The 20661-nt window shown below is 29.6% G+C and overlaps 1 protein-coding gene across 1 annotated transcript; it reads left to right on the top strand.

The window, feature by feature from the left end:
• Positions 1 to 1375: 1375 nt before the first annotated feature.
• On the top strand, positions 1376 to 19171 carry LOC136990161 (salivary glue protein Sgs-3-like). Its single transcript, XM_067288529.1, has 6 exons — positions 1376 to 1477; positions 2239 to 2313; positions 5374 to 5397; positions 12600 to 12770; positions 18057 to 18149; positions 19085 to 19171. Exons 1-6 carry the CDS (start codon positions 1376 to 1378, stop codon positions 19169 to 19171), a joined length of 552 nt encoding a protein of 183 aa, XP_067144630.1.
• The last annotated feature ends 1490 nt before the right edge of the window (positions 19172 to 20661 follow it).

The following is a 20661-nucleotide window of genomic DNA, read 5'->3' as shown; positions in this document are numbered from 1 at the left end:
AGAAGAAAATATAAAAAGAAAATTAATTAAAATGAAGCATGTAGTAATATATGCTATTATCTTTATTTTAATAATTTTAGGTAAGAGAAATATTAAATATTTATTACTTTATAGACTTGAAATATCTAAATTTTAAATTAATAATAACTTTTTATATTAAAATCATTTATTTAAAATATAAAGTAATATTTTATTACATTAACATCTTTAGATTTCATATACTGTCAGGAAACGGTATGCTTTGATTATGTTTAAAATATAAAATTTTTAAATATATAATTTAATTTTAATGTTATAGTTAACATTACTACTCAGACACCTTATACCTCTGAGAAATAATTAATTTAATTATGCAAACGTTTTCCACCTGTTCCACAGGTCATCTTCAAGCTTACTTCTGGAATGTTATCTCGTGCAGGTTCGAATATATATGCGCACGATATTTCAAAATTAAAAAAAAAAAAAACCGTTGGAACATTCCATGTAAAATATAAAATATAAACAATAATAAAAACATTAATAAAATTGATTAAATAAACATATTGATCCGCTAAATAATAATTTAAGGGACGTAAACTAACATAATATATATCTATATTTTTATACGGGATGAGGATATGAAGTATGCTTGATTAAATGGGGTGTTTGTCAATCATGAATTTCCACGCAGTTGGCAAATTCGTTGCGTCTTTATAGTTCAAACATCTACCTGTTGTCCCTGATTTGTATATTTCAAATTTTTCCATGGTTAATGCTAACGATGGTGAGCGTACTTGTTGGATAACTTTGGCTTCATTCCAATTAATTACTGATCCCTCAGTTTGTGCCATTTTTGATAAGATGGTAGTGCAGTGCCCTTTACTGATGTCATACATATGTTCTTTTAGTCTTTTGTTTAAGCCTCTGTTAGTGACTCCTATGTATTCTATATTCAGGTCCAATTGATCATTTTCGTATGGGATTTTATAGACCCCAGAGCATTCATCCGCTTTTGTGCTATCTTTGTCGTTCCTGAGGGCACTGTAGATGGTGGGTGCGCGCTTATAAATCAGCTTTGCATTCTTACATTTGGCTATTTCCTTCATTATCGTGGACAATCCTTCTCTGTACGTGAATTTAGTTATTTCCCCGTTTGCATTCCCTTTCGGTTTCTTTTTATTAGGTGTTATGTAAGAGTTTATTAGGTTTTCGACTATTGACTTTTTAAATCCTAGGGTTGTTGCAATGGTTCTAATTCTATTCAACTCTTGTATTCTGTCATACACGTTGGAGCAATAGGCAAATGCTCTTCTAATAATGGCCCTAAACGCCGATAGTTTGTAAGTGGGCGGATCGTTTGATGTGGAGGGCGTTAAACAAAAGACTAAAAGAACATATGTATGACATCAGTAAAGGGCACTGCACTACCACCTTATCAAAAATGGCACAAACTGAGGGATCAGTAATTAATTGGAATGAAGCCAAAGTTATCCAACAAGTACGCTCACCATCGTTAGCATTAACCATGGAAAAATTTGAAATATACAAATCAGGGACAACAGGTAGATGTTTGAACTATAAAGACGCAACGAATTTGCCAACTGCGTGGAAATTCATGATTGACAAACACCCCATTTAATCAAGCATACAGCATATCCTCATCCCGTATAAAAATATAGATATATATTATGTTAGTTTACGTCCCTTAAATTATTATTTAGCGGATCAATATGTTTATTTAATCAATTTTATTAATGTTTTTATTATTGTTTATATTTTATATTTTACATGGAATGTTCCAACGGTTTTTTTTTTTTTTTTTAAATTTTGAAATATCGTGCGCATATATATTCGAACCTGCACGAGATAACATTCCAGAAGTAAGAAATTGCTTGAAGATGACCTGTGGAACAGGTGGAAAACGTTTGCATAATTAAATTAATAATTTCTCAGAGGTATAAGATGTCTGAATAGTAATGTTTTAAAACTCTGAGCATTTTATTCGAGTTATAGTTAACATTTCGCATAAATATGCCTCTATTTTTTAATATTAATAGTAAAATTGTAATCCAATATTTTTAGTTAATTCTATTGTTAATTAACTTCGTATATTTTTATAGTTCCTTTAACTAGGTAGCTGAATAATAAATTTGCTTAAAAATAATATAGAATTTTAATTACAAACTTTAAAATATGATTAAATAAGGCTGTATTTTTCTGTTCTGTTTTCATTATCTGTATTTAAATTTCAAAATTTAGGATGAGCCCGATGATTATGACGATTATGCTTATCCTGATGCTCCCCCTCCACCTGTTGATTCGCCAGCAACCACGGTAAGTAATTTTTATCATCAATATATAATAATTATAAATTAAATAAATTAAAATAGGATAAATAAACTCGTTTACTCTGCCTCATTTTGTGTAAGTTATTCTTTAATATTAATTACAGTATTTATTTTCTTCGTTCATAATGCCCGAAAAATGAAAAGTCATTTTTAATATACAGCGGATCACGTATCTTACGGCACAGGAGCAAAATGATGTATAACCGAAAAACGTACAATAGAAATTTATGTCCAAATTCGGCACAGGATGGCCGAACTAATAGGTTTAATGCAGTGAAGTAACTTTATTTAGATGTTTCTGTTGAGTTCTACATTTTCAACCTGGTTTCGCCTGTTTTTAATAGGATTTCAAGTAGTTTTCATTCATCAATAACTTCGTAAGAGAATAGTTTACATAATAATTCATGTGAAATTCATAACTTAGGTGACATATTTACGTGACAGTCACGTGGTAGCCTGCAGCTCTTTCCTAGAGTCCCAGAAAATAAGTATTTCAAAAATTTTCCAAAACACAGGCGTTATTAAACTTCAAAGAGGGTAAACAAAATCGTGCCACACACAAACACACGCACATTAATATCCATACATACAGGAAAAAAAAAAAACTGAATGTTTTGCATTTCTCGATGTTTCAAAGGTCCCGTAAGTCCGAAAATGTAGGAATCTTTAGGGGAGGTCATTTTTTGACTGACCGCCATACTTTCCCTCTATTATCAACACCCTTTGTCAGAAAAGTTCCGGGAGAAAGCTCGTAGAAACTAGAAAATTGCAATTACCAAGTAATGATCCTAGCTCCTGTCAAAGTAGTCCCCTTGGCTATATATACACAATTGCCAACATTTCTGGAGGTCTTGGAAGCAAGCACAGAAAGCTTCAAACGTAATGCTTGTTAGCTAGGGTTTCTTAAAGGGGATCCCGGGATCCCGGTTGTTTTTTCAACCCGGGAAATTTTTCTTATCCCGGGAAATCCCGCAAATTTCTTAAAAATTCACTTTTTTCTTATTTTTTAAGGTTGAGGAAATTTTGCAAATAGAAAGTATAATTAACTCATAATCTGTCAGAATAAATTTTTATTTATTAATTTTAAACTTATTAGTTTTTTTAATTTTTTTTTCTTTATGGCACGTCACAAATGATCAATAATCAATACGTAGCTTATTTGTGGCAGGACTCTCAAAATTCTTTACCAGTAATATCTGGAATAAGTGTGCTTATGCTGTCTTCATTTTTAACCATGCCCAGTAGCTTCAATAACTGCGTAACGCCAAGTTGTGCAAATTGGGCAAGGATACAAACGAGTACGAAGTCTGCAAGTATGAAGTTTTTCTTCATAACCTGATTATTAAAGACAAACGAACTGCCGAATTATTGGGCTATGATGTTTCTATTAAAGCAGTCGAGGTAGACAAATCAAAAATACTAGAGAACAAGAGAAGTACAGTACTATAATCTCAACGGCCGGATGGCCGAGAGGTCAAGGTGGCAGCCTACCGCTCTGGGAGACCCGGGGTCAAATCCGAACGGGTCGAATAATCCCCAGGAATTTTTCGGGGGGTGGTCCGTTCGGATATTTCGAGTCCTGTCCCTCACCACCCGGTCGCCCCATTGTGGGCCTGGCCGAACCCATAATGGGCCTACTAAAAGAGGCCCTCTTAGTGCCCACAGGGCGGAAAGAGTTAAAAAAAAAGTACTATAATCTCGAAAATGAACTAGAAATCTTCCAGGCTACAAGTGAAAAACCATAACAACTGTCTTCTCTTAAATGCATTAAACACGATTCCAATCACATCAATTGAATCGGAAAAGGCATTCTCGGTAGCAAGACTTTTTATTACTAAAATAAGAATTAGATTGAGTGATCGGAGTATTGACCATCTTTGCTTTTTAAAATCTTATAAAAATTTACAATATTTTATTTAAAAAAAACAAAAACAAAAATTACCTTCTAAGTTAGAAGTTCGATCTGATTTTTTTTATTTTTTTTTTAAATTTTCAACTCAAAACTCAATTCAAAAGCATTTTTTAATATATATCTTACACAGCATTATTAGTATGATTTTGGAGGTTACAGAACGTATTAAATTACTTTAAAAAATGAAAAACAATTATATCATTTAATTTCATGATATTTTGTATATCTTAAAAATAATTAATTTTGTCCCGGGATTTCCCGGAACCCGGGAAACAGTTCACTTTTATCCCCGAATCCCGAGACAAGCAAAAGACCGGGAAATGAGAAACCCTATTGTTAGCTCATTTGTCACAGCCTGTTGGATGTCTGCGATATCTTGACGAAACGTCCCTTTCAGTTTCAACTCTGTCAGAAAAGTGTGATTTTTTCTTGTTTCCGCGAGTGAAAAAGCAAGTAAAAAGGTCGTTTCGTAAAGATATCGCAAACATCCAATGGGTTATGACAAATGAGCTAACAAGCATCACACTTGAAGCTTTCTCTGCTTGAGGATAGCCTCTTTTGTGCCTAAGGATACTGTACAAGGATCGCCCCCTCTGTGCCTAACACGTGCAGGAATCAGTGCCGTAACTACGATTTTGGACGCCTATGGCCAAGAATAAAAATGGCGCGTCTTTTTAATTTTTGTTATTAAATAAAAATAAAAATGGTGGTTTATTTCTGAAATATATGTTCGTAGAAATTACAGATAATAAACACTATATAAATATAATTATAGAAGTTTTTTTGTGTTATTAATTTCGAATACATATTATTCCAAAACCTTCTCGTTCGCGCCTTTATTAAATCGGCGCCTATGGCGGGAGTGAATGTTGAGAATGTTGGCCATACCCTAGTTATGGCTCTGGCAGGGATCGTTTCTTTCCTTCCGGCTCCGCCTCTATTCTATCGCGATACGACAAAGTCGCGCGATGTCCTGGTTAAATTCAAATTTAATTTATAATTATTAAACCTGGTACAGGATCGTGGCCTAACTGCCTAACTTTAGATCAAATTAAGAATTGGTTAATAGCTTATTACTACATAAAACAAGATTTAATTAATTGAATAGTTAAGTAATAAAATTTATTTCTTTAGCCTCCTCCAAATATGCATGAATGTGTAAGTAGTAGTTTTCAAAATAGGTTCATATTTAATGTAGATTAATATTTATTAAGTTGGCATTTAGACTTATATTTTAAATACAGTGGTGCCTCATACTTCGAACGGTAAATTCGTCGAAAATTTGTCTCTCATTTGTATGTTTTATTATGTACAATACATTGTGTAATTTTCGTCAATTTTTTAATAATTTCTTCTTATTTTTTCCATAAATTTTTACGGCGTTATATCCTTTCCAAAATTCATAAACAGTAGCATGCAGGATATGCTTTTTATCTGAAGACATTTCAACTCAATTTTATTCAAGCAAAATTAGAGCATGTAATTGTCTTATTTTACATTAAATAATATGTATTTGCAGTTTTAAGTTTATCGAAATGAGTATTGTCCCGGGGTCGGAAAATGAATTAATTCACTTTCCATTATTTGTGGAAAAATTACTTCGGACTTCGAACGATTCGAAGTTCGAGCGATGTCCTGGAATGAATTAAGTTCGAAGTACGAGGCATCACTGTATATGAAACCATAAAAATCACATAAACTTTGAAACAATTATTAATAAAAATATTATAAAATTATGTTTTTATAGTGTTTTACGAGATTAATGAGAACAATGATGGTATGTTTATTTTTCATGTATTGAATTTTTAAAGTTTCTATAAATAAATTATTTAAATATGTTTAAAAAAGTAAGTATATTAGTATAATATAATTTAGAAGGAAAAACGAAATTTATATGATTATAAAGATTAAATTTAATTAATTGTTAATACAGTCAAACCTGTTTTTATGCGGCGGATAGGGACCGCATAAAAAAACGCATAAAAAAATCGCACGAAACTTCACGAGTGGCTATAAAAAATAGTTTTCGCAACACAATTAAAACAATATTTTTTATGCGGTCAATAGGGACCGCATAAAAAAGTCTCACATAGAAAATAACTCAAAACCGTACGAAATAACTAGGAATTGCTTTTTTAAACGAAATCATGACGAGGCTTGGCAGCTATATAGTTGGAATCCGCCAAACCTTTTGGAATCTGATTTAGAAAATACGTAAATAATACAGTATATTTACCTTCAATTTACGCTTTGAAATGAATCTTATCTTTATAGTCCAGGAATGTGAAAGCACTTTGAAGGTTTAATTAACGTAATTAAAACAGACGTAGAATTTATTGACAACAGATGTCAGCACTTGACTGCATCGTCTTGTCTATCGTGTTTTACATATTTTTGTCCAGGTGGTGCTTTGTTGACTTAAAAAATAAATTACAGCAGAGCATCGATTATCCGATTCCCGATCAACGGTCACATCGGTTATAACCCGACCGCGTTCTAGTCGGCAAATTCAAATGTCGGCTAGTGATGTGGTGCTACAATATTTAGCTATGTCTTGGCAAATTTAATATTATTTTTGTTAAATTTTTGCGTGTTTTGGCTGGTAACACTGGCTCGACCATGAAAGGGAGGCCAGTATTTATTTTGTGCAAAATAAAGAAATAATTTTCAACGATACAATAGCGACGATTATTATTATTATTTTTTAATTGTTAAGCTCAACATCGATGATAATTCAGCGCGAAGTAGGTTAATAGCGATATACTCAGTGGTGATATTCAGCGGGTTTGCACAGGTTCGGCAGAACCCGTTGTTAAAATTTTCAGTTTTCCGAACCTTGTTAAACACACGGAACATTTCTCAGTGGTTTTGTTTTTTTAAAAAAATATATTAAAATATACGTAATATACATACTCTGTAATACTACTAAACTAGAGCCTTATACCCCGTTCTCACCGAGCATTTCAATCTAGATTGTGAGCAAGGTCGAGGACTATGTCTTGGTGCAATCTCTCTCTACCGTTTCAATCTCGATTGAAACGAGGTTTAATCGCGATCGATTCAAGAGAGTTCTTGAAACTAGATTCAGTCATAAGAGAGATTCCACAATCTCACGCGCGCGAGATAATACAAGATGGCTTCGGAATACGTGTCGGGCTATGGACAGCGAAATAAAAAGGATATTGTATTTCGAGAGATGATGACATCTGTCTATTATCAGCAGTGCCATTCGGGAAAAAAATTTCTCTGCCTAACAAGAAAAAAAAAAAAAAGGTCGACAGCACTAATATACTATTTTTACCTGGTCTTCGCCCAGGGCTCGTTACGTTCCAAATACGCCACCAATTATTAGATATATCGCAAGAAAAGGTATTATATTTATTTCTAGCCAAAACTTCCATTTTGTTTGTCGGTGATTGTCAGGGAAAAATTTTCTGCTAACGAACCCTTTGTTAAATATTTCGAATATCATCACTGGATATACTAATACACTAATTACATGGGATATACTAATATACTAATATATTATACTAATAATGTATTTTTTCATACTTTTCGGTTATCCGTTTTTTCAGTTATCCGACCAACTCCAGTCCCCAATTGAGTCGGATAATCGATGCTCTACTGTATTTCATTTTTCGCATATTCATGAAATAATATTGCTATAATAAGTTCATTTATGCTATAATAAGTTTATTTAGCTATAATAAGTCAACGTGAGACATGACAAAATGCATGAGACTAGTCGCCGACTATACCACACAAATAAAAAATCGCATAAAAAAAGACCGCATAAAAACAGGTTTGACTGTAAATTGTTATCAAACAGATAGCAAAACGATTATAATCAAGTTATCTTAATTATTAATTAAACAGGTAAATGTTAATTAACAGCAGAACATAATTTGGCACCTAACCTACTAATGTTTACTATATATAAGAGATTTTATATTATTTAATTAAATATAAATACTTTTATTCTTATATAGCTTATATTTTTTCAGAAATTAAGGAATAATTTTCGAAGAATGCTTGGTAATAATATATATACATTAAATTATAAATAATATTAAAATAATAATAATAATAATATTTCGTAATATCTATGAAATAAAATTAAAATCAAAGATTTAACCATTCATTTAAAAACTAGAATATAATTTATTTCCATAACATTACTCTTAAAATTAATGTTACAATGCTTACAATTATTGATAATTCTTTTAAATATTTACAATTATAAATTTGTTTTGATTTCATATAACTTGTATTATGATTTCCTTTCTTTTACTTCAAATTATATAATAGATAATCGGCGATTCGGAATGGATAAATCAAGAAAATCCAAAGGAAGAAAGATGAGAAGATTCATAATTCGAAGACGATTTTAAAAGAATAAGAAAACATTAGATACAAATGTAGGTCATATACTAAATGCAATTTATGTGAACATGTGTTATTTGGTATTGGTAAAGCATTGATAAATTAACAAATATTTTGTAAAAATAGTAATAAATGCACACGGGAAATTGTAAATAAATTATTAAAAATGTACGCAGAAGAACAAGGATTAAAAATTAAACATATTTTAAATTGCAAATGAATAGAACTTAATTAAAACAAAGATAGTAACCACAAGAGGGAGTCAAAAATGAAAACAATAACTACAACATATCTTTTATTATAATTTACTGATTATGTTGCTATTTTAATTTAAATTACTATTATAGCAAACAATTATAAACCTTATATTTTAGAAAATCTATCATGTTTTTCAGTATACACGTATACAGTATTGTGTATACGTCAAAATTCCATATGTGGAACCATTTTGTAAGGTTAGACGCTGTCATCTAGAAGACTTTTCGACTGCCAATTTTATATGTGATAATATTGTGTGAATAAAAAGAATAAATATCGTTGTTTATAACGAGAGGCAAGAATTTCGGAATAAGAAAAAGTAATTGAGGTTTAAAACAATGGAAATAACACAAAACACGAGTTATATGTGCACAGTTGTCCATTAATTCTAAGACAAAAAATGCTTGTCACCCTACGCTACTCTATAACAAAGACAAGTAAACCCTTTCCCTGATTTATCGAGAAAAAAGGACATTCTTTGCTAGATATAAATAATTATATATGTCTATTTAAATGTTTAACTTTCCCAGCTGTTAACATTGAAGTGAACTCACTCAGCAAAATTAAATCAGAAACAACCAAACACCTTAAGTTGCTGAGAAAATTTAATAAATAACAAACGTTTTCAGCCAAATCTGTTGGCCATCATCAGGCTAAACATATTCGAATGCAAACACAAAATGGAACAAAAAATTTAAATACAAACAAATAAAATAACGGATAAAATATACATATAAGAAAAATAAATATAAATAACAAAAAAATATAAAAAATATATATAGGTTAAATGGCCAACAGATTTGGCTGAAAACGTTTGTTATTTATTAAATTTTCTCAGCAACTTAAGGTGTTTGGTTGTTTCTGTTTCCCAGCTGTTATACATAACAGAGGCGATCGGTCAAAAAATTACCTTCCCAATATTTTTATATTTTTAAAACCTTGAAACATCAAGAAATGCAAAGAAAAAATAAAATTGGGGTTGAGGTACTTTATGTGTGGACGTTAGTGTGTGGGGAGAATGATTTTGTTCACCCAATTAGAAGCTACATAATTCTTGTGCGTTTTATCGAAGATTTGTGAAATTTTACAAGGAAATTTGTATATTAAGAGGATTGATGCTAATAAATTTTTGTGGTTAAAGGTAAAAAAGACGAATTGATAGAGGGGTCGAGTGGGGTCGGACTTAATGAAGATTTTACTTGTTATTAGCATTTACAATTTTTAAAAATAAAACTCTATTCTCACAATTAAGCTTTCTGTAATTTTATAATAATAATATTAAACGTTTTTAAGTAAAATTTCGTAACAGATGGCACCACACACAATGTTACTTCCTATCGCAATGAGGGTTACGCAACTCGTTGCTGAATTTTTTATATTTAGATACCGAAAATTATATTACAGTGGTGTCTCATATAACGTACTTAATCCGTTCCAGGTGCACGTCCGTTAAGTAAAACGTCCGTTATACGAAACGCATTTTCCCATAGAAATACATGTTAAAACATCTAATTCGTTTCGCAGCATAAAATAACCGTACTGTATCATAAAAAAACGAACATGGGGTGCGTTCTTTTATTCCTCCGCGTAACTCTGCGCGAGCGACATCCGTTTAAAAATTCCTGAGGAACGCGTTCCTAAATTCCGGTGGGAGTGCGCGCCGTCGAACGGCAAAAACGGCCGCTTGTAGCAGTAGTTTACGGTGGAAAGCAACATGGCGTCTTCCATGGCTCAGATAGTTTCGTTTCCGAGTTTATTATGTGGTTTTATGAATGAGAATTTAGAAATTGTGAAAGCGCAAGTTAGCGCACGCGTGATGTAAGTGTCTTTACGAATTTTTTTCGAATGGTAGCCGGAATTCTAATTTTTTCGTGGCTATTTTGAATGCTCTTTCAACAAATAATCCATTTTATGGTTAAATTTTACAATTGGGACCCTTCTTTTGCCTTTAAAAGCTCATATTTTAGAATTATAGATTCCTCCATCACGATACTATCGATAGTGCGAGCGCTGCCAGCTTTCTTTCTTACACCGTCATTCCTAAATGCCTACAAACAGCAGCGTAGTAGCGGAGACGCAGAGCGACCGCTATTAAAGAACGCACCCATGGAGCAGTCACCAATTATGCCGGAAAGTCCGTTGTTCGCAGCCAGTCTGTTGCTCGAGTCACGTAACGGTCAAACAGAAAGTCCGTTGTTCGCAGCGTCCGTTATTCGAGGCGTACGTTATACGAGGCACCACTGTATTTACTTATAAACAGGCAACAATTTTCTATTGTTAACACAGTCCATTTATTTTTCCACAAAGGAACGATCATATTTGATTGAATTATTTAAAATTTTCAATTTAATCCATAAACGTTGCTTTACATACTGTATACGAATATAGAGTTTCTACATTTCTACGACTGGATTAAATGAAAATGATTAATGTTACTACTCTTCAACTTTCACTTCTCTCCGTCTCACCGTAAAAAAGCACAATTGAATGAAATTTTATTTAACTAATCACCACAATAACACCTTAAATCACTGAGAAAACAATTTATTACATCAACGAACGTTTTCGACCTGCTCCACAGGCCATCACCACGTTTAAAATTCTGGAACATTGACAAGCGTATATGGTTTACAGTAATCAAACGATTAAAAAAAACAATGAATATAAATAAAATACAAATGAAATGAAAATGCAAAAAGAAAGGGGAGAATTTTTACATTCACAATGTTAGTTTCATTTGTACATTAACGGTGTGTTCTTGTAACTTCCTTCACAATGCCATCCAAGCTCTTCTTATAGGTGAACTTAGTTACTTTGTCGATTTTTATGCTATCGCTCTTTGTCAACTTGTTTTTAGATTCGGTATAAGCCCTTATTAATTTTTCAATAACTTTGGCTCCATACCCTAATGATACCGCAATGCTTCTAATTTTATCCAGTTCCTGTGACCTGTCATATACGCTGGAGCAGTAGATAAAGGTCCTTCTAATTAGAGATCTAAAAGCTGAAAGTTTATAACCATAGAGGTCATTTGATGAAGTTGGAGTATACAGAGGGTCATGAGTGGGTTTAATGTACACATACCTCTTGTACAAAATTACGTCATTCCTATAATTCATAATAGTATTTTTCTCCACTGTACTCTCCTTAACGATAAAGCACAATATCGATTCTAAAATTTACTTTCGAAATTAACCATTACGAAAAAGTCCGGCTATTTAAAAAGGTTTTTTTTCCCATTACTTCTAATTTTAATTTGATGGTGCCAAATATTTATTCAGGCATATTTAGGTAAACATGTGCTTAAATTGAATCTACAATAGCAAGTAAACAGGAAGTTTTGTACTGTACAAATTTCGAATGGGCTCTACATTCATTTCACTCTTTTCAGCTAAGAGATCAGTTACATTTACTCCTTTTAGCAAAGATTTGGCATGAAATTTATAATATTATATTTATTTATTATTATTGTTATCATTTCAGGTAAGTGAAATACAAATAGATGATGTATTTTCGTAAATTATGTTATTATATATATGAAATTTCTTGTAATAATAAGAAATTTTGCTTAATTTAGATTTTTCATATGGCCAAACGGTAAGATTTTATTATATTTGAATTATAACAAATTAACTTCATAAATATTACTGAATAAATATTTAAATATTCATATTATAGGCGAATAGAATTTCAAATATCTTAATAATTTAATTATTTAGACTGATTATACCGACGAACCTGCGACTGAACCACCTACTGATGAACCTACTACTCAAGCAGAACCAACTGATGAACCCACTACTCAAGCAGAACCAACCGATGAACCCACCACTGAACCAGAACCAACTGATGAAACTACAACCGGTCCTACAGATGTGGAAACAACAACAGTAAGTGACTTTATTACGAATAACATATAGATTATCAGGGACCAAACTTAAAATGGTATAAGTATAAAACAAGTTATATAGACACTAATATAATATTTATTAATATGACCTATTTTTAGTTTCGTATTGCCTCGGAAACAGATGAGATCTGTTTAAATTAACATAATATAATTGTTTTTAGTCTCGTTACATCGGTACACTGTAAAAAATAATTCATTGCTATGCTTAATTTAAAACTACACGTAAAATTACAGTATTAAAGTAGTTTTTTTTTAAATTTAAATTATGTTATATGTTTGTAATAATTGTAACAAAATTCATGTAAAATATTATTTTAATGCAGAATTAAAATATAGATTATGTAGGACTTAATTAACGTCGTCATTTAGTGGCGTATACTAGTTGTACTTATTATTTTTAATGTTAGATATAACAATTGATTATGAAAACATTAAAAGAATAATTAATTATTTATAGAATTTATTTAATTTTATTTTTATTTTCAGAGTCCCCCACAGACAAATAAACATCATTGTGTAAGTAGAATTTCAACCTGTGCTTATATATTGAAAATTTATGAGTAATTAAAAAATTATATGTTTACAGTGTCTAGAAATCTTATTTACAGTAAGTTTGTTTCTTCTTTTGGTCCATTTTTTAAATATACTTGAATGAAATTTATAAACTGTTTTACTGTTTAAACATTATCATATTTTAATAGTCATAAATACAGTATATTTTACAGTAATTAATAAGTCATCCTTTTAATTTTTTAATAAAATATTTATGTAACGAATTGAATCTCAAGATAATTATTTATTATTTTTAAAGAAGAATTGTCGTATCTTTTTTTTTATAGGAAATGAAAAGATTCCGAGACAATGTGAGAAAGTATTTAGGTAATTATAAGTTATTATTATTTCTAATTATTATCATATAATTATTATTCTCTGTTTTTCTATTCCAAATAGAAAATAGAGGTACAGGTACCATAAGGATTAAGTTTCCATTCTTTAATAGAAGAAGACTTAATAATTCATCAGAATCGAAGGATAAAATAAAATCGGATAGAAAGAGAAAGAACAAAAGACGAAGTTTTATAGAAAGAATATTTCTAAGAGTGCGAAATAATAAGAAATTTACGTAGAAATTAATTGCAATTGTAAATTACGAAATTTCCTAGTTGATTTTAATAATAAACTTATCAGCAAACTAAATTATAAGTTAAAATATAAAGACTTAATAAATAGTAATCATGGTTTACAGTTGTCTGAGATACGGAATAACATCTTTTATAATTAATTACCTGCTTCCTGATAGGACAGTACTTATAGGAAGCAATCACTCTATATGATTAAGCATTGACAATGAGACATCATTTTGAAATTATTACTATTAATAATAATGAAAGTACGTAATGGCATTATTTATGTATACTTTTTTTTACAATTTATAGATCTACCTAAGTTTATTTTGATACTAATATTGCCTGAATTGTCAATAAGTAAGCAAAACTGGATGTGGTAAAGTAATGTTAATTTGATAGTTATACAGAATGTGTTGTAATAAAAAAAACTAATAATGTATAATCTTTTAGAATATTTTTAAAAGATTGAGAAGTTGAAGTGACACTAAATCATTAATTTTATAACCACTCAAATCATGTACAGTACATATACCACTAGTGGTGTAGTAGTGTACTATACATGAATGTTTTACTTTGTATTTATGTTGATATATTGTCCAATTAGCATACAATAAATTGATATATTGGTATTAAATTTTACTAAAATATAAAATGTACTGTACATCTTTAAATTTTTATTTTCATGTGTGTTTTAACTAATGAGTATCATTGAGTCAACGCATTTGTAAAAATTAGATATGAATAAATGTTGTTAAAGTATAAAGTGATTCCTCGTTGTGTATGCCTTCAATTTTTCAATACGTTTTTTTCTTCAAATAAACATTATTCATTTTATTAAAACTTTTCTAAAATTCTTATTTGAATTGAAATATTATTATTACAAATATAAATGAGTCCTTACAATTGAGTTAATTTTTAAGAACACTTAAAAAAGTTTGTATGTTCTGTTAGAATTACGTGCAACACTGTTTTATGCGGTTCAAAAACTTAAATAGTTCTTAAATAGTAATTAAACACCTTCCTATTTTATTACTATTTTAAAAAGTTTTGTATTCTAGGAGATTATTTCTACCTTAAAATTAGTTTATTCAAAAACTTGGGAATAAATTAGGGATTAAAATTATGTTTTATAAGTGTTAAAAATTATTAAGACTGTATAAAATCTATTGTGGTTTTTAATGAAAATTCTCTATTATAAAATACTTTAATTAAATATGTAATAAATTCAATACTCTTTTAGAATGGATAAATATTTTTTCTCTTATAGATAATAAATTTTATGTTTTCAAAGCTCAATAATAATTAACGTATTATCATTTATATATGTTTTAAATTGGTGATAAATCATTTCTTTCTTATTTTGTAACGAAAAATATTTAATTTTTACATAAAATTTGCGATTTCTTACGTTCTACAAGTGTTTATCCTCAATTTTCACACGTACAATACGTTCGTTCAACCAGTGAGAAATGACACAATCTATAAATTACTGATCAAAATATCAGATTTTTAATCATTTGAACGTATTTATATTTAAAATTTTAAAAAAGTGTCTTTTAAAACTATTAAAAACATTTAAAAAATTATTTTCTCTATAATAAACATATTGTAAATGATACTTGTAATACTCTAAAAACATCATTTTCGTTATTATTCTACACAAAACTATATTAAACTATGAGGGAAGTTTTTTCAATTATAAGTCTATTTAGTTATCTAATATAATTCTTTATTCCAGAAGAGCAATAAATAAATTATCACTTAATGCTTGTATCATCTTCATAAACAAGCTAGAGATAAAATGAAAAACAAAATTGCCAATTTGATGTTTCCACACCGAAAACTGAAGTAATTTTCTATCGTTTTTTTATAAGAAAAAAGTCAAGATTTATTTGATGAAAGTAGTAAATTGTTCAAAGCGTAAATCCCAAGATAGTTCACCAAAATTACAAGAAACAGATATAAATGGTGAATTTCACTAAACAATATTTAAGTAAATTCAATCCCCTTTAGAAAAGAAATGAAAAAAAAAACTGTTTAGTGAATTCGTCTTTTAAAATATCAATTTTAATAATATTTCTGCAATACGAAAGTGTATGATATTATATACTGTATTTATGTCTATATTCATTAGTATAATTTTAGTTTAATTTTATAATTTCAATATAAGACGATAAGTTTAGAAGAAAATTGTTGCATGCTCAATAGTTTTCATGTAAATTAATGCAAAAACTGATTTAAAAAATTAATAAGGAAAACTTAATAAAAATTATAAAATCGCTGACAATATTTTTATAATATAATAATTTTTTAATTTAATATACAAAAAAAGAAAACAATATTTTAAATTATTCGCATTACTGTTTAAGAATGCTTTCGACTGTAAAAGAAACAACTGTTTATAAACTTAATTTTCTTCTATTAATTCTAATTTTAAATTTCATGGTGCTAAATATTTATTCAGGCATATTTAGGAAAAACATGTGCTTAAAATAAATCTACAATAACAAGTAAACAGGAAGTTTTGTATTGGATCTATTACGAATTAGCTATTGTATATTCATTTTTATTCTTTTCAGCTAAGACATTAGTTACATTTACTTCTTTTATCAAAGATTCGGTATGAAATTCATAACATTATATTCTTTTATTATTGTAGTTATAATTTCAGGTAAGTGAAATATAAACAAATTATTATTTTCGTAAATTATATTAGTAAAAAATACATAAAATATATTTAAAATAATATTTATTATAAAAGGGGTGTCATTTAATACTACAAATATATTTACGATAATAAAGTAAAAAATAATAATGTATATTATACTAGCAAAGAATGCCCAGGAATTCGGGGTGAGGGTTGGTTGTCCTCGTTATAAGAAATCGTATGCTTCCCGCAGGGTGTCAGGGAGTAACTATACAAAATTTGGTGCAAATCAGGGAATGGATTTGGCAATTTGTGAGAGATGAAATCAGGGGGAAGGAGAGATGAGTCCTGGTTTTATGATAGTCCATATTTCCCGTAGGGTACCGGAGTAACTATGAGAAATTTGGTCCAGATCGATCAAAGGGTTTGGGAGTTTGTAAGAGAAATGAAATCTGTAGGAAGTAGTATAGTACGATAGGTTTAATACTAAAACAATGAATATACAAAAATACTATAGTTCTTCTTACTAAAGTTTAGTTTTATCTAAGAGAAATAAATTCGCTCCTTATAGTGTATCTAATAACATAAAAGTATTGTTATAAATAAGTAAGGAACTACCCGAACTGCACGAATCAAAACCGAAACCGAAAATTTAAGATAATAAAGCACATCGGGTGGCGAAGGGGGCTTTGCGTTGAATGGTGCGGACAAACTACAGTGCGAGACAAACACCGCGGTAAAAACATCATTCTCGTACATTTTCCTTTTTTAATATGAAAAATATATATATTCTATGTTCATCTGAAAGGAATAAGCTTTTCAATAGCGAAAGAATTTTAAAAATTGATTCAATAGAATCCGAGATTATCTCTAGCAAACAAACAAACATTCACGCTTTATATATTAGTATAAAACAAATATAAATAGATTAAGCTATTATTTAAACCTTTTTAAATATAATTATACGAAGTTAAGAATTTACAAGACATATAATTCGACTGTTTATCCAATTTTTTAGATAATTTTAGATAAAAATTTCATTAAATTTTACCACGTATTTCATTTTTAATTTAAGCTTTCTTCTTTAGATTCTTCACGTGGCCAGACGGTATGATTTTATTATTTTTCGAATAAATATTAAATTTTTAACTGAAATTCATAAAAGATCACTTTTATTTAAAATTTAACAAACTTTTTTCATTAGTCACTTCTTTAAGTTCAAAGTTTATCTAATAATTACAGTAGAGTTTCGATTAACCGTGATCCTGAATTCTACTGTAATTTATTCAAAATATTATATAAATAAAAATTATCAATTAGCATAAATAATTATATTATACAATTATAAAAGGATAAATGAGAAGCATATAATAATAAATAAAAATGAAATTTTGTTTGTTTGTGGTAGCATTCCATCTGTGCGGGTGTCGTTAAATTTCGTCGTTTCTTCACACGTAACACATAAATTTCACATATCTTATTTAATATTTAGGATATACCTACTCCCGATTATACTGATGAATTCACGACCGAACCAGAACCAACTGACGAACCCACAACTGTACCTACGGATTTAGAAACAACAGTAAGTGATTTTTATTACAGATATTAAATTAATAAAGGTGAATCCAAGTTCAAATGAAATTTCATTTCATTGTGTTACGTATAAATATAAAAGTTTATTCGTCTGTATATATGTTAGTTTGCTTATTCTTTTACGTTTTGTTCACCTTGTTTCAAGCTTAATAACTCCTGTGATTTTGGAAGAAAATTTCTGAAATTTTGCAAGGAGGTTTATTTATTAGGAAGATCTATGCTGTTAAATTTTGGTGATTAAAGGTCGAGGGGGTGGGGAGATAATGGGGGTCGTGTGTATCTTCAGTAGAGTCGGACTTAATGACGATTTTACTCGTTATTAGCATTTATAATTTTTTATAAAACCCATCCCTACCCTCAAAATTAAGCTTTTGCTATTTTATAATAGTTAAAAATATAAAAAGTGTTTTTAATAAAATATGATAACGGATAGCGCCACAAAAATATTAAATGTTGCCGGGAAAGTTGAGCAACTCGTTGCTGGTTTATTTCAAATTGCAACCCAATGAATCGAGCAATTTATTTTAAAAAAACTTATACTAATTTTTAAGAAGAATTATCCGATTTACTCAGCAATAATTATCAACCATGCAATTTCTTCTGTCTCCTCGAACCATATGTGCAACAATTTGCCTCTATGACTTGATTAACTTCGACAAATTGCAGTAATTAGTTCTACTCCAAATCTCCAATACTAGACGATAGTTTAGACTGTAAAGTTATATTAATTAAATAAACACAAAGCAATTTATCAGGTATAACATGACCTAACAATATAATACCCTACAATTCATTAATCTATTATATAATTTCTCACATTGAGTTTTCATATATACTAATTAATGCATATTATACTTGTACTTATTGTGAAAAGATTAAACGAGTTTATTTATAAAATTTATTTAAATTTTATTTTATTTTTAGAGTCCTCCACCGACAGATAAACACCATTGTGTAAGTAGAATCCTAAATTTTAGATATGCATGTTTCTTTATAAACACCGCAAACTAACAAATGAAATACTTGCAGCTTAATTAAAATTATTCATAATTTTATAAAAAGTAATAACAAGCCCTATAATATATAGATAATTATTAAGAAATTACATTTTTACAGTGTTTAGAAATATTATACTCGGTAAGTTTACTGTTCTTATTTTCTTAATATGATTTTTATATTTATTGAATAAAATATATAATTATGGATTATTTTACTTTTTTAATATTATTACTTGTCAGTAATTAAATCTTCGTTTCATTTTAGAAAATGAAAAACTTCCGAAATAATATGCGAAGATTATCAGGTAATTTAATAATATAATATGATGTGTATGTGTTTTCTAGTTCTATGCTAAGGCTATTGGTGGAATGTACAGTACTTTGTCCAAATAAGGCCCACTTAACACGTTTAAAGGTATCAGGAAAAATAAGGTGGCATAGCAGTGATTTAAACAAATATTTATTGAACCACGCGTAAACAAAACATATACATGGAAGTGATTAGTGTTATTATTTAGCAAATGACTGTAAGTATGATTTTTGAAAAAATCTTTATATTGAGCCTTTTAGTAGCACTGTTCCAAATAAGGCTCGCTATTGAAATTCAACGGCTTATTAATTTCCTTTATACTTTTGATAAATAAATACATCCATACCAGCCTGGAAGGTAAGGTGGAGGCAGTGAAGAAAAGGGGAAGAAGAAAAATAAAACTATTCGACGACCTGAAAGATGGACAAAGTTATACAACTCTCAAGACTAGAGCTAATAATAGAGAGAGTTGGAGAAAAGCATTCCAGTGCTCTGATGCTCCTGCTCTATGAAACTGCTTCTAAACAGAAAACTTAAGAAGAAGAAGATTCTCAGGCTGATAAATAATGCACTTTTCATGAATTGTAGATTTTGGAAACACAACGTCTACTTCTTTTGGGAATTAGAGGAGCCAATGTGTGAAAAACGCAGAACTTGTTGTACCAATTCCTATTTCTCTGCTTGCGACGGTAATGGACTTTTCCTCGTTCTCATATCCGTTCTACCTGCTTTAAATAGTTCCCTGAAGTTTTATGAAGAATGCTAAACCTGCTAGCTACGTTTCTCTGACTTTCCCCTTTATTCACAGAGTCCAGAGCCTCAGCCATATCCTCAGGCATCCAGTTTCCCCTTATTTTTTTCTGTAGCACATATAGTTAACCTGTTAGAACAAATTTACTATAACAATTTTTCAGATTTTATACTGTTTCTCATAAAGTCCATTGTTATTGCTGTGGGCCTTATTAGGAACACTCATAGTGCGATAAATAATAGTAATGTATCTTAGCTCTAACGAAAATGGCATGTCTCCTTTTCTTCACATATACACGACTACTCTTTAACTTAATTTCATTCACAGCCCTGATATTTTATGACTCCTCCTAAATATATTAGAAATAATCATCCAGAGACATTTTTATAACACCCTGTCAAGATTTATTTTCATGAACTTTGAATAAATGTAGATAATCGCC

The sequence above is a fragment of the Centruroides vittatus genome, unplaced genomic scaffold (assembly GCF_030686945.1).
Source record: "Centruroides vittatus isolate TY-2023 unplaced genomic scaffold, ASM3068694v2 scaffold_861, whole genome shotgun sequence".
Taxonomy (NCBI): domain Eukaryota; kingdom Metazoa; phylum Arthropoda; class Arachnida; order Scorpiones; family Buthidae; genus Centruroides; species Centruroides vittatus.
Note: the sequence above shows the minus strand (reverse complement) of the source record. Positions and strands in the feature narration are given on the sequence as shown.

Bases quoted from the DNA above. Each gene is read 5' to 3' on its own strand.
- LOC136990161 (XM_067288529.1), top strand. From the start codon at position 1,376: ATGTATGACATCAGTAAAGGGCACTGCACTACCACCTTATCAAAAATG. The intron at 2,314-5,373 runs GTAAGTAATTTT...TTATTTCTTTAG, and splicing joins TTGATTCGCCAGCAACCACG to CCTCCTCCAAATATGCATGA. The intron at 12,771-18,056 runs GTAAGTGACTTT...TTTAATATTTAG, and splicing joins CAGATGTGGAAACAACAACA to GATATACCTACTCCCGATTA.